The sequence below is a fragment of the Cupressus sempervirens genome, chromosome 7 (genome assembly GCF_028749045.1).
Source record: "Cupressus sempervirens isolate cs-2001-9-10 chromosome 7, ASM2874904v1, whole genome shotgun sequence".
NCBI classification, from domain to species: Eukaryota; Viridiplantae; Streptophyta; class Pinopsida; order Cupressales; family Cupressaceae; genus Cupressus; species Cupressus sempervirens.
In genome coordinates, this window is record NC_143124.1 from 203,204,901 (window position 1) to 203,219,272 (window position 14,372).

At 33.6% G+C, this 14,372-nt stretch overlaps 1 protein-coding gene across 1 annotated transcript; it reads left to right on the forward strand.

The window, feature by feature from the left end:
- Positions 1-11,610: 11,610 nt before the first annotated feature.
- Positions 11,611-12,908, forward strand: LOC149546206 (uncharacterized). Its single transcript, XM_089791059.1, has 2 exons — positions 11,611-12,366; positions 12,485-12,908. The coding sequence occupies exons 1-2, from the start codon at positions 12,122-12,124 to the stop codon at positions 12,561-12,563; spliced, it is 324 nt and encodes a 107-aa protein (XP_089647185.1). The 5' UTR covers positions 11,611-12,121; the 3' UTR covers positions 12,564-12,908.
- The last annotated feature ends 1,464 nt before the right edge of the window (positions 12,909-14,372 follow it).

Here is a 14,372-nt window from a genome sequence, read left to right on the forward strand (position 1 = left end):
TAGTCTTCTAAGGATCTGCACCCTTTTTTTCTTGTTCAAGTAGAGTGCTTGGAGCACTATCATTCACATATATGAATGAACTATAGTCTTCAAGTTTTTTCTTACATTCAACTTCATTTCTTTCTATATATTCATCAACTTTCACATTTGCACTTTCCACAACTTTGTTAGTGTTAGAGTTCAAACACTTATAAGCTTTGGTCTTAGTGAAATATCTTAGGAATATACCTTCATCACTTTTAGCATCAATTTTTCCATTTCTATTATCCTTAAGTATGTGACATTTGCTTCCAAAAAAATTGAAATACTTCACATTAGGTGCATATTGGTACCATAGTTCAAAAGGTGTAGTATTTGTAACTTTCTTGACTTGCACTATGTTCAAAGTATTGACAGTTGTACTTACAACTTCTCTCTAGTATTTATGTGACACATTTTTCTTCATCATCAATGTTTTAGCACAATCCATGATTGATTTATTCCTTCTTTTAGCTATTCCATTCTGAGGAGGGGTCTTAGGTGTAGACATCTATCTTTTGATTCCTTTGTCATTGTATAATATGTTGAACTCATTGGAAATGAATTCACCACCTCTATCATATCTCAAACAATTTAGACTCTTATTTGTCTCCTTTTCAACTCTGGCCAAATACCACTTAAATAATTGAAAAGCATTAGATTTTTCTCTAAGAAATATCACAGTCATCATTCTAGAGTAATCATCAAAAAATAGAATGAAATATTTGTCTCCACAATAGCTTTGAATACCAATAGGTTCACATAGTATGAACCAACTCCAAAATATCATTTGATGAGTATGTTTTTCTCTTGAAACTAGACTTTGTCATTTTTTCAAGGTGACATTGTTTACAAATAGCATTGTCAAGTCTCTTCAGCTTTGGAAAGCCCCTTACTCTTTTCATTTCACTAATGCTAACCAATTTTTCAAAAGTTACATGACATAACCTCTTGTGCCATAACCAAATGTCTTCAAGTTGTGCAAATAGATATGTCTCATTAGATAAATCTAGATAGAACAAGTTACCTTTTGTTTGATCACCACTTCCAATCAATTTACCATCAACATCAAAAATCTTGGCCTTTCTATGATGGAATTCAACAGTGTGCCCTAATTTGTTTAACTATCAAACACTCAATAGATTATAGCTAAGTCCTTCAACCCATTAAACATTATCACATTTGATCTTATTAGTCAATTGAATTGATCCTTTACCTTTCACAAGACATGGAACATCATTACCAAATTTAACACAACCACCCTTGTATGGCCCAATATCCTTAAATTTACTTCTATCACCAATCATGTGATTTGAGGAACCACTATCAATTACCCATCTATAACTTTTATTTACATTAAAGCATTTTTCTCATCTCCGTCAGAATCTTCTTTCATGGTAATGTAAACAACTTCTTCTCATTACTTTCAAATTCAGTATCAATTTTTTCTTCAGCAATATAACAAGATTTCTTACTTTTGTCCTTACAGTCCTTATTCTTCTTGAAGTCTCTATCATCTATTCTTCCTTTGTACTTTCTTTTCTTCCTTTCATCCTTGTCTTCTCTATCAGGATACCTTACAATAAAATGACCAACTTTATTGCATGAAAAATAGATTTTGAGAAGTTTACCTTTGTATTTTCCTTTGCCTCTGTCAAATCTCATAGGAATTAGTGCTTCAACTTCACCATTAGATGTATCACTATCACTTTTCACATGTTTTCCCTTTCCTTTCTTGTTAAGAATCAATTGTCATTTAAAAGAAGATTCAAGAGTAGTAGAAGTGTAACTATCAAAAAGACATCTCAAAAGTAGTAAGCATACCAATTGCACCTTCCAGGGTTGGGTCATTACCTACTGTGCATCTCAATTCTTGTATTGCAGAAACCCTAATAGCATAGATAGGAAGTAAAATTTTCAATACCTTGTTGGTTATTATTTCATCTTCAATATTTCCATTTCCTCCTCTTATAGCATTGAAAACCTCTTTGATTCTTGTATAATAGTGTACTATGTTCTCACCTTCTGTCATTCTCATTTCATCAAATTTTCTTCTCAAACTTTTTGATTTGGCTTTCAAGACATTATCATCTCCTTCATAGATAGTCTTTAATTTATCCCACATTTTTTTGGACTTCATGCACATTTCTATGTCATCAAACTCAGCATAGCTTAGAGTTGAAGCAATCTCCAACATTGACTGATTATGTTCTTTCTTTTCTTTCATTTATTGAGCTGTCAGAGGAACTGTTCTTATATTCACATATGAATTGTCCAAAAAATCCAACGCATCATCACCAATACTAGCTATATGAAACCTCATAAACATTTCCATGCAGAAAAATTCTCCTTGTTCAACTTTGGTACCTCCCTTTTCTACACCATGATCTTAGCTTTGAGTACCTTCAAACTTCTCTTTACAAGCACCAATGCTTTGATAACAATTGTTAGCATATTTAGAATAACTAAGAAGGGCAGATCAGTTATCCAAGGTCCAGATGTATCAATTGAATAAATAAAAACTTAAACAATTTTAGATCTTATCATATCATTGTTCAATCTCTACTCTAAACTATTAGCAACATTAGCTAGTTGTCCATTGTTCTAAAATAACATACTTGTAGAATGTAAACATTAATAAGTAAAATGTCATAATAACATCCACACAAGTTTGACACTAGGTTTTAACATAGAAATCCAATTTGGGAAAAACTGCCAGCAACATGTCACCAATTTTCACTCTTCTAAAGTGAGCTCTGTTAAGAACCAACTTTGTTAAAGGTTACAAAACACACTATTAAGTGTGACCTTGTTAAAGGATTTAATCACCCTGTTAAAAGTGGCCTTGTTAGAGGACTTTAGAACATTCCATTAGAATGTCACCCTATTAAAGGATTTACATAGACTATTAGGTCATTATGATTGTTAGGTCAACCTTGATTAAAGGATTTCAAATATTGTTCACAATGGTTAGAAAGTAACAACAAGTTTTGATTTGTTAAGTAACTCACTTTTGCATGTACAGATTTATGTTCAGCTCTCATGTACTAATTCACTGTCTAGCCTCCATTATCATCTCAAGTTTGATTCACTTGGAAACCCTTCAAGCAATCACCCTTCACTTCTTCTCAACTCAATTTAGCCTTCTTCTTAGATTCACCAATCAACAACATTAGTCACTACTCCAATTCTCTTGAACTTCTTTGCATGCACACAACCTCTCTACCCATACAAAAATTTCACCCTTGTACCTCTTTAAATAGGTAGTTCTAATCTTTTCTCACTTAAAAATCACCATAGATCTTAGGGTTTACGATTCAATCCATCAAATACATTATATTTGATCATCATTTTATATTTTTCTCTTATTTTCTATAAGCTTCTCTTGAAATCCAATCCCTTAGGTCGCTTAGCTAATCCTCTCCTTGAATTAAATGATCCAGCTCATCGATCCTTATCTTCAACACACTTTTCATATTCCAAGAAATCAACTTAGTCAGCTAGAGATTACGATTCCTTGCAAACACTTAAAATGTTGCTCCTCGACCAACATTGTTTTTTGACACTCGATCATCACTGGGTTAGTTACTATTTAACTTTTTGTTCGGCACGTACACTGTCACTCGGTCAATACTGATGCTTGATCAACACTAACTTTTATCGGCACTTAATGTGGCTCAATTAACACTAGCATCACTCAACATGTACTACAAAATTATTTAGTCTTCTACTCTATTGCTCAGTCAAGCCTATGCATTTGATCTATCTTTGCTCCCACTTTCAAGACCTGAGCATTAATCTCTTGATTCCATCATCATTGAAAAATGTATTGAACTCATTAGATATGAATTCACCTCCTCTATTTGATCTCAAGCATTTTAAACTCTTACATGTTTCCTTTTCAACTCTAGCCAAATATCACTTAAACATTTGAAAAACATCAGATTTTTCTTTTAGAAACATCACAATCATCATTGAAGAGAAATCATCAAAAAATAAAATGAAGTATTTGTCACCATAATAACTTTGCACTCCAATAGGACCACATAAATCAATATGAACCAACTCCAAAATATCATCAAAACAATAGGTCTTTCTCTTGAAACTAGACTTTGTCATTTTTCCCATTTGACATTTTTTACACATCAATTTATTAAGTTTTCTCAATCTTGGTAACCCTCTTATTCTTTTCATCTTGTCATATTGCTATCGGGATTTAACTGTGTGATTTTGAGTCAAACTCTTTTCATCTTACTAATGTTTACCAAAATATCAAAGTTCACATGACATAACCTCTTATGTTATAGCCAAATATCTTCAAATTGTGCAAATAGACATATATTTTCAGATAGGTCTAGGTAGAACAAGTTACCTCTTGTTTGATAGCCACTTCGAATTAGTTTGCCAGTAGCACCATAGATCTTTTCCTTCTTATTTTGGAATTCAACTCGATATCCTGAATTGTTCAACTGTACCACACTCAACAAATTATATTTCAACCCAATATGCATTGACACATTTGATCTTGTCATTTAGTATTATTAATCCTTTACTTTTCACACATGGGCATCATTTCCAAACTTAACACTACTTCTATTATAATGTTCTATATTTTTTAACTTACTTGTATCACTAGTCATATGAGGTGAGCAACCACTATCAATTATCCATCTTTCATTCTTATTCACATGTGAGATTAAAGTAGTTTTCTCATCTTCATTAGATTCAACTTTCACTATAACATAAAAAACTTCATCAGTTTCATCAGAATCACTATTAGAACCATCTTCTTTAGCAATGTAACAATATTTCTTACATTTTCCTTTGTATTCTTTGTTACCTTGGTTGTCTATGTTGTCTCTCCTTGCTTGGTATTTGTTGTTTTTCATTTCTTCCTTCTCGTCTATGTCAAGATATCTTGCTACAATATGATCAACTTGGTTACATGTAAAACAGATAATAGAAGTTTACCTTTGTATTTTCCTTTTCCTTTTGGTAGCCTTCTTGCCAATAATGCTTCGAGATCATCATCTGATTCACTATCACTATCTACATGGTTATTATTTTTCTTTCTTTTAGGTCCATCAAGGGTTAGTTAAGACTTGAAAGCACATTGAACACTAGAAGGTATATAGTTATCAAAATTTGACAATTCAAATGCAGTGAGTCTACCAATTAGACTATCTAAGGTCAATTCATTACAAAGTGTACATCTCGATTCTTGAATTGCAGATACTCTAATTGCATAGATAGGAAGTAAAGTTCTCAATACATTGCTTATCATAGTCTCAACATATATGTCTGCTTTGACTCCTCTAATTGCATTCACAACCTCCTTGATTTGGCAACAATATTGTGCAACAATCTCTCCTTTCGTTCTCATGTCATCAAACTTGCCTCTCAAACTTTTTGCTTTAGCCCTCAACACTTTTTTGTGTCCTCCATGGGTTTGGGCCAACTTATCCCACAATTTATTTTCATTAGTGCACTCCTTTAGATCATAATATTCAACATAACTCAAGAAAGATGCCAAACCTATCATCATTTTATTATGTTCATGCTTCTCCTTTATTTGTTCAATTGTCATGGGTCTAGGAACTTCAGTGTATTCATTTTTCAAGTAAAATAGTGCAAAATCTCCAAATCTAGATAATGCAATCTTATCAAATGTTTCCATGCTGGGAAGTTCTCTTTGGTCAACTGATGTGCCTCTCTCTTGTACATCTTGATCTTTAGCTTAAGTCCATTCAAACTTTCCTTTCAAGTATCAAAACTCGGATACCAATTGTTGGAATGATTAGAATAACTGAGAGGGGGGTGAATCAATTATCCTCAGGTCTAGATGTATCAATTAACTTATTCAAACTAATAAATTCACATGGCCAATATATCAACTCATCAACAACTTAACTTATTCATACATCATTTAGCTCTATGTTCAGTATATGTCGACTAACAAAAATAGACAATAGTAAATAGCATGCATCATGAAAATAGCATTGATGCAAGAGCATCCTAGGTGTAAGAGCAATCTTGCAACACCCAAAAAAAAAATTCATTTCAGTCTTTTCTATTTTAATAAGGACTAGTAGACAGGGTGATTACTATTTATGGTAACTTGCTATTTTTAGTAAGTTTGTCATATGAGCTTGGAATGTTCTCATTTTCTACATGAAGGTTCATTTTAGAGTTATAAGCCTACCATAAAAATCTCATTGCTCCAGCTTAAGTATCAAAGAAGTTATTACGGATTTTCGGTGGAAAAATTTGTAAAAAAATCTCCAGGCTCACTGTTGGAGGCTTTAGAGTGCTCAAATGAGGTTTGAAAACTCAATGGAATGATGTTTGCGTCATTTCGAGTCTGTAGATCATGAGCTAACATTTCTGAAAAGTGGTTACAATAGCCAATCGAAGCAACGGTTCGTGAGTTATGACCTTTCAAAGTTGGGCTACCTAAAATATCTAAAATAATTGTCAAAGATGTATTTGGCCGACTCTATATGTATTGTTAGGGTCTGTTGGCCCTAGGTATTAAGTTTCAATGTCTAGAACCTTCTTGGGTGACATAAAATTGCCTATTTAAGAAATGCCCGAACACTGCCTAGGATAGCTCTGGGTGATAGTTTGCATCTTGTCATGTAGATTACTATAATCAAGGCACCCATGTGGATTAGCATATTGTACTTGTGAATTCTGTAATTTTGTATTTACAATTCAAATAAGAAGCCCATATTTTGTTCTCGCATTTGTTGTTGTTTCTTTGTTTTTGTTATGTGTTTATGGTATTAAGAGGAGCACCCTTCATCAAACATTCACACATATATGACACTGGTATTGAACATAGAAGCCTAATTTGGGAAGAACCACCAAGTAACATGCTACCATTGTTCACTCTTCTGAAGTGAGCTCAATTAAGAGTCAACCCTATCAAAGGTTACAAAATACATTGTTAGGTGTGACCTTGTTAAAGGATTTAATCACCCTATTAGGAGTGGTCTCATTAGAGGTCTTTAGATCATTCTATTAGAATGTCACCTTGATTAAAGGATTTAAAAATGATTGTTAGGTCAACCTTGATTAAAGGATTTTATTACCATAATGGTTAGAAAGTAATAGCTAGGTTTGATATGTCAAGATACAACTCTCTTTGCTTGTTCATATCTCCATTCGGCTCATTTGTTGGTTCATTGACTAGACTTTATTATATTCTCCATCTCTAATCTACTTGGAAACCCTTCAAGCAATCACACTTCACCAATCTTCTTACTTTTCCTCTACTACTATGTTATTCATTGCCCTTCACAAATTCATCAATCAACAATGAACCAACCCACTTAAAATATCTCTTGTGCCTCCTTAAATAGGTAGCTTTGATCTTTTGTCGCTTAAACATTATTGTAGATCTTAAGGTTTGATCAAAGTCATTGAATCTGTCCATCATTTTGTCTTTCTTCTCCTTTCTTGAAACTTTTAGAAACCTCTCTTTGAATCCTTGCCTTAGATCACTTAACAAACTCATTCATGCATTGAATATGGCATCTCATCAATCTTTATCATTCACGCATTTTGACCAATCCAAAAATTCAACTATGTCGGCTTCAAAACTCGATTCTTTTACAAACTTTTTGTTTGTCGAGACTTGGTTCATCACTATGTTCTTCTATTTGGTCAACACTGTGTAGCTCGATCTCTACTATTGTATCTCACTCAGCTTTCCTTGGCTTACTCAGTCTTCACTACACGTGATCACTACTTCATTTTTCTTCATCATCTTGCTCAGCCATAACTATCATTCAGCTAATATTGTTTGCTTGACTATCTCTTAAGTTTCTTAATCCTTTGCTTCAATTTATCCATTGACCTAGTAAAACTATCACTCGGTCAAGCTTGTTCTTTACTCAACGGCTCTACTACACTTCAACTCAACTATCTTCTTCGCTTCATATAATGATTAAACAACACATTACCTTGTCAAAGACTAATTGATCAAGTGCCCATTGTAGTTCCAACATACTTGCTCCTTTTTACTCAACAACTTCACTAGTTCACCTAGTTATCTCTTGTTTCAAATCTTGTTCATCAATCAACTTATATGGCACTCTACACTATTAGCATAAATGAAAGATTGGGTTTATACCCAACTGACTGGCATAGTGTATTGTTGAGTGATTCATCTCCTTTTCAAACTCGAAAGCTATATAAGAGTTCAAGTTTATATGCAACTCGATGACTAAATATATTGTCGAGCACTTGGCCACTAAGTATACTAATAGAATAGCAATAAATAATTTTAGATTGTTCATTTCCAATTCTAAGGGGATTTTACCCTTGGGATCTCATAAACAATGTATAAATTGATTTTCGAAAGGAATGGAATTACTTATAGTTTGCATCACTTCTTGTCAAATTTCGATGTTCTCAAAAATAAGTTTGTTAATAACATAAGTTATATACCAAGCATTGTACTCTAAATCATAATTTGAATCAGTAAGTCAGAGAGAGTCAGTTGGGGAAGCTTGCTCAAAAAAGAGCTCTTGGAAGTCAAAGTTCTTGTGAGACAAATTTTAGTTTTATTTTACGACGAATAGAATTTAAATACAACTAGGGTTTGGCAAGATGTAATGCATGTTAAGTGTTTTATTTATTTTCATGAGAGATGGGTTCTTGTAAGCCACTCATTACTATGAAACATGTGTCAATGAGTTTGACTTTAAAACCAAATGATTAAATCATAATAGCAATATCACATTTCGTTTGTATTATAGTAGGACCTTTGTGAAAGATGAAAGTGGTGAACCTTTACAACTAAAGCAGGCAATTTGGAGAAACTAAGAGAAATAGTTGTCCTAGTTATTGAAGAAGATAATTATCCATATGTTGAGCACATAGAATATTAATAGAAAGGGGAAAGAGACTTAACATCGGGGATGTAGAACGATTGGCCAAGTTGTTAGATAGACAAATGATCGACATAAGTTCAACTCTCATTTGGTACCCAAATCAGAGTAACATGGTGGGTCTCATGTTGGTTCTATGCAACCCAATGGGATTACTCTTGCCTTCAATCATGCCTTCATGAGCCCAAGTTGGCAATAAAACCAAGCAAGGTAGGATGGGCAATAGGCAAGGTATTGAGGATGCCCACTAGGATACCAAAAGAAGGGAGATATACTTTGTAAAAATTGAATGTTTAATGGCAATGAATGTTTTTATATTCAACAAGATAGTATAACAGTAAAAATTTATTTTCACCTAGATGAAAATATCTCCATGAAATTATTTTTGATGACATGCTATCTATGAAATAGTTGTGATGAGGTAGTAATATAAGGGAAAAGTAAGATGCTTTCCCATGGATGTTAGAGGAAAAGGTAATGTCCAAACAAATTTTTTTTTTTAGTGAGTGAAGTTCATTTCACAAGAAAAGTAAAGGACAAGGGAAAATAAGACAAGATCTTAAATTGCGAGAAAAGGAGTAAAGAGTGCATCAAAGGCAAAGTTGTATCCATGAAAAAGGAAAGGAAGATTCAAATTCTAGTTGCAAATCAAATAAAGTGAAGAGTGCCAAGTGTCATTTATAGATTTAGTTTTAGGGTTTCATTCTCTTCCATATTTTCTTCTTCTTTCTTATTAAATAAATGTTCTAAATTTTATATATTGGCAAGGTAGACAAAGGCTTTGTCCAATATTACGAAGTGTCAAGTTAGGATGAAGTTCTACAACTACTAATCATTAGTTTACAATATTCAATGTTTCATGAATGTAATACTCTTTAAACATAATAACAAAGGATTATTCAAGTTTTTCATGCACATTTGTTGCATTTGAATTGCATTTTTTATTACTAACTTTTCAAGAAGCAATGTCATACTTTTATTAGTGTAATGCAAATTCTATATTTTTTAGGAAGAATTTACAAAATAGTTATTCGATAGGCTTTAGTGCTTTTGCTATTACAAAGTAATCATACTCTATAAGATCTCCAAAACATGTTTAATGTTGTGACATAAAATATTGTTTGTATGACTATGTAGCCCTTCTTGTGGCATTAGTCAATCTTGTGCACTTTTTTATTTGGATTTGGTCTCCCAAATTTCAAATCAAAATCTTTTGCTTTCAAGTTTATTTCCATCATCTTGGAGTTTAAATGTATAAAGGTTGTGTTTAAAATAGATATATTATCAATCATTTCTCTACGTGTTTGAGGAGGAGATGCAAATGGTGTAGTAAGATAAGTGAATTTGACCTTGGAAGAAACTACATGGTTAGTTGTGATTTAGTTTTCATCATAGTGGGATGAGTGACCTTGTGGGAAAGCCCTATGCTTCACGTCTATGAGCATCACCTAGATGCAATGAGTGCTTATTATCCCTTTCATTCTCATAAGAAATGGATTCTCGGGAACCACTACTCATGAAACATGTCTCAAGGAGTTTTAATTGAAAATTACACAATTGAATACTAATAGCAATCTCACAGTAGAGATGTTTTGTTTAAGTTATTTATTCTTAATAATATTCAAGGCAAATGGGATTATGCTTGTGATTGGTGAAATGTGAAACACTTATAAATTTGGAGCTATCCACTTTCATAGGTTTATAACTTCTTGTTTGTCAACAATTTAACATATAATTAGATTGACAATTAGGAATATCCTTTGAATCACATACAACTAAAGCAAAAGCCTTTGGTAGCCTTGTTCCTTGACTTTTCTTGTCTTTAGGGTATCGATAATTCAAGTTTCATATCTTAAATACCTAATCCTATAGTCTAGACTTTGTGTTTCTCCTTAAGATTGAAGGTTGCAAGAATAAATAACAAACAAATATTCTCTCTAATTTATCCTAAAAATACCATAAAAACTCATTTAAATCAAAACAGCATAATTCAAATTAATTGATATTGAGATTACTCAACAGCAACTACTTTACAAAAGCCAAATAATAATAATATATTCATTGTTTGTAGTTGAGGTCATATGAATCTAATATTATTCTAACTTCAACATATTTAACTATAAAATTTCTACAAAATCCTGCCCACTTTAACTAATATTGTGTATTCTTATACAACTCTTATTCCTCTAGAACTCTAATTACAAAACAACAAACGCAACTATTATTTAATTTTAAATTTATGGGCCCCTCTATTTAAATAAATAATTAAAAACAAAAGTTAATCCCTAAACCCTTCTAAACCAAGAGTCCTCTCAGTGCGGGTTTCTATGCATTCCTAATTCATCAATTTTTATTTTTTTAATAGAAACTTAATTATATATATATAACCCGGCGGCTGAAAATAAACAACGGGTATGTATAGATATGGATGATGAATAAATTATTAATCTAGCCCATCTTTTCATTTTAATTACCTGGACAAGGCACTACTATTTAAGTGTCCACCTGTTGCTTAACCTTTCCCTGTGTTCAGGGGGCCCTACAACGACCTGTAAATGGTAATTACATTCATCCTCAGGCAATCTTATAGAAATTTGAGACAAACAGTTCCATATTAATAGATTACCTTTTCTTTAGCTATACAAACAACGGTGAATTTGGTTTATGAATTTAGAAAGAACAATGTACATAAACGACACTAGCAGGTGAGGAAACTATAAAACAATGGGGAGACTGTCACAGTATTGCTATTTGCTGGATGGCTATAAGACAAGTTAGCGCATACAAGTTAGCGCATGCCAACATCAAGCTTTTCATCTACAACTTCTCTTCAATGATAAATCACGTTTTCATGACCAATAAATGATTGTTCCTGGGTTGAAATCCAAACCACGTATGAATCCATGGTAGAATATCCTTATCAGCGAAACAAATAGACTCCGAACCGAAAAGTGCAACATGTGATTTAACGAAAGTTAGGTTTTGACTATAACTAAGCTATCCTTCACTATCAATATTTTGCGTTTTTGTCTAGTAATGAATGTGCTGGAAAGGTCTGGAATCTGGATGTAAGGAGAGGAGATTAAACATAAATGCAAAGGGTCTGACTCGCAGACATCTGAAAGATAAGCTTGAGCAATTTGAAGTAGTGAAGTGTTGTTAGTTGTGGTTGTTTCTCAAGAAGTGTGAGTTGATTTATTAGAAAAATGGGTCCTGGAGGCCCAGGAGGACCAGGAGGGCCTGGAGGACCTGGTTGGGGTCCTGGAGGACCAGGAGGACCTGGTTGGGGACCTGGAGGACCGGGAGGGCCGGGAGGGCCAGGTTGGGGACCTGCAGGGCCGGGAGGGCCTGGAGGGCCTGGTTGGGGACCTGGAGGGCCGGGTGGACCAGGAGGGCCTGGTTGGGGACCTGGAGGGCCTGGTTGGGGGCCTTTTGCTTGCTTAGATCAATGGTATGCCTTATTACCACATCAGATGATACTAATTATTATCCAAATATATGATATGGTTTGGTTTTGTTCTGATCTTGCACCCAGTTCTCCATTTTAACGTTTGACAATTTGCATGCAGTATGTGGTTCCTCTGCTGCTGTGGATTGCTGAGAGGATGCTGTGGATTTTGCTGCCCACCTTTTGGGCCTCCTCGTTAGTTGAACTAATGCATCTTTAGATCCTTACATTAGTTAAGGTTATCATTTATATTGTTAATTGCAGTGTGTTCTGTAGAGAGTAATTTTTGAATATATCAAACATTCTTTGGGATTGGGTTTGTTATTGTAATTTTTCTCAAATGGAAGCTTGAGGAGGACAATTATCTTTCTATCCATTATGGGCTTTCAAAATAAATGGCACCCTGAGATTTCCTTACTGGGAAGACTAGTGCATATGGGACTCTACCACGTTTATTTTTAAGTTCCCATAAGCTGAGCCACTAACTTCCCCTTCATTGTAAATATTGATAACTAGAATAACAGTGCTCGTATATTGATTGTTCATATTTTGTGGTCAAGGATTACTACAACAGATAACCTCCTTATAAACTTATAAAGCATTGAATGAGTTCTCTTGAAGGTAAAATAACATTAAAAAAAGATAGCAGAGTAGCTAAGGTCCTCAAAACTGAAACAGAGATCGATGAGAAATTGATGGTATTTTTATTTTTTGGCAGTGCAAGACAACATTTTCGTATGTATTTTCATAATAAGGCCCTGCCAAAGATAGTATTACTGATCTGCGAGAAGTTGATGGTACTGTTTTTTAAGCATGGAGCAAGACAACATTTATATAGTACTGTTTTGTAAAAATATTTCTTGTATCATCATGACAATGGGAAAATTACAAGTTGGATTAGAAACATATTTATACACAAAAAATGGACCTCACATTCACCATTTACAATTAACCTTAAGGCAAAACAAGGAAAGAAATTGATGTACATATATGCCAGACAGGCAATGTTCCACAAAACTTGTTCGATTTTGATGCACCTAAATTTAAGAGAGAGAAAACATGCCTACTACGGGAAAGGCCAAAAACTAACATTATTTCCCTCAATTCATAGTAGAGTACAAAATGCAAATTCTACCAAAATGCCAGGAAGATTTAAACCATAAAAGACACAGTAAAATAGAATGGGGCTGTCTACATTGAGCGTCTCTGTTCATGTCTAAATTGTTTGGAAATTATCTTCAAATTTTGAAAGAATTTGTGTTTTGTGCAGTGAATGCTCATTTTCTTGAATGTGATGTCTAAAACAGATTCTTAATCCACTCCACAGAATTGATGTAGTGAGGATGAAAGAATGGGAAAACAGGCCATAAAGCAACTACAAAATTAACCATAGACAGCAATGACTTCTTCATCCATCTATATTTTGTTTTCATTGATCACATAATAATTTCAAGCAGCAAATTAATGAATTTCTCAAGGAGTAAAACATGACTCATGAATAGAGCTACCTTAATTGAAAATATGAAATGAATTCGTATGCATTGGAGAGAGGAGGTGAAATAATGTGGGTACATCTTGGGCAAAAAAACCTTTGTGGATTTTAAAACTCCAATGATGTTTCACTTGCTATATAAAAGAGCCAAAGGCATTAACAACTGCATGGAAGATGTTGAATCAAATGAAATGCTGCAGTACATAATGAAAAGCGAAAAAACAGAGCCAAGGCAGACTAGGACGAGAGAGAGAGAGAGAGAGAGAGAGAGAGAGAACCAAGAGAGTCAGGGATTAAATGAAAAGGTGATAATATCAACTTCCATGGATCTCCCTACCCTTCTGTAAAGCTCCACTTTGAGCATATATTGGAAGAGTGATTGCAACCATATCTGTATCAGGTTTTGTAATGTCAAACTGGATTTCACATTGAACATAATGGCTTTTCAAAGCACTCATTCAGTGAATATCCTATGATAATTGTGCGCTATAACACTATATCTTGCAGTAGTGTACTC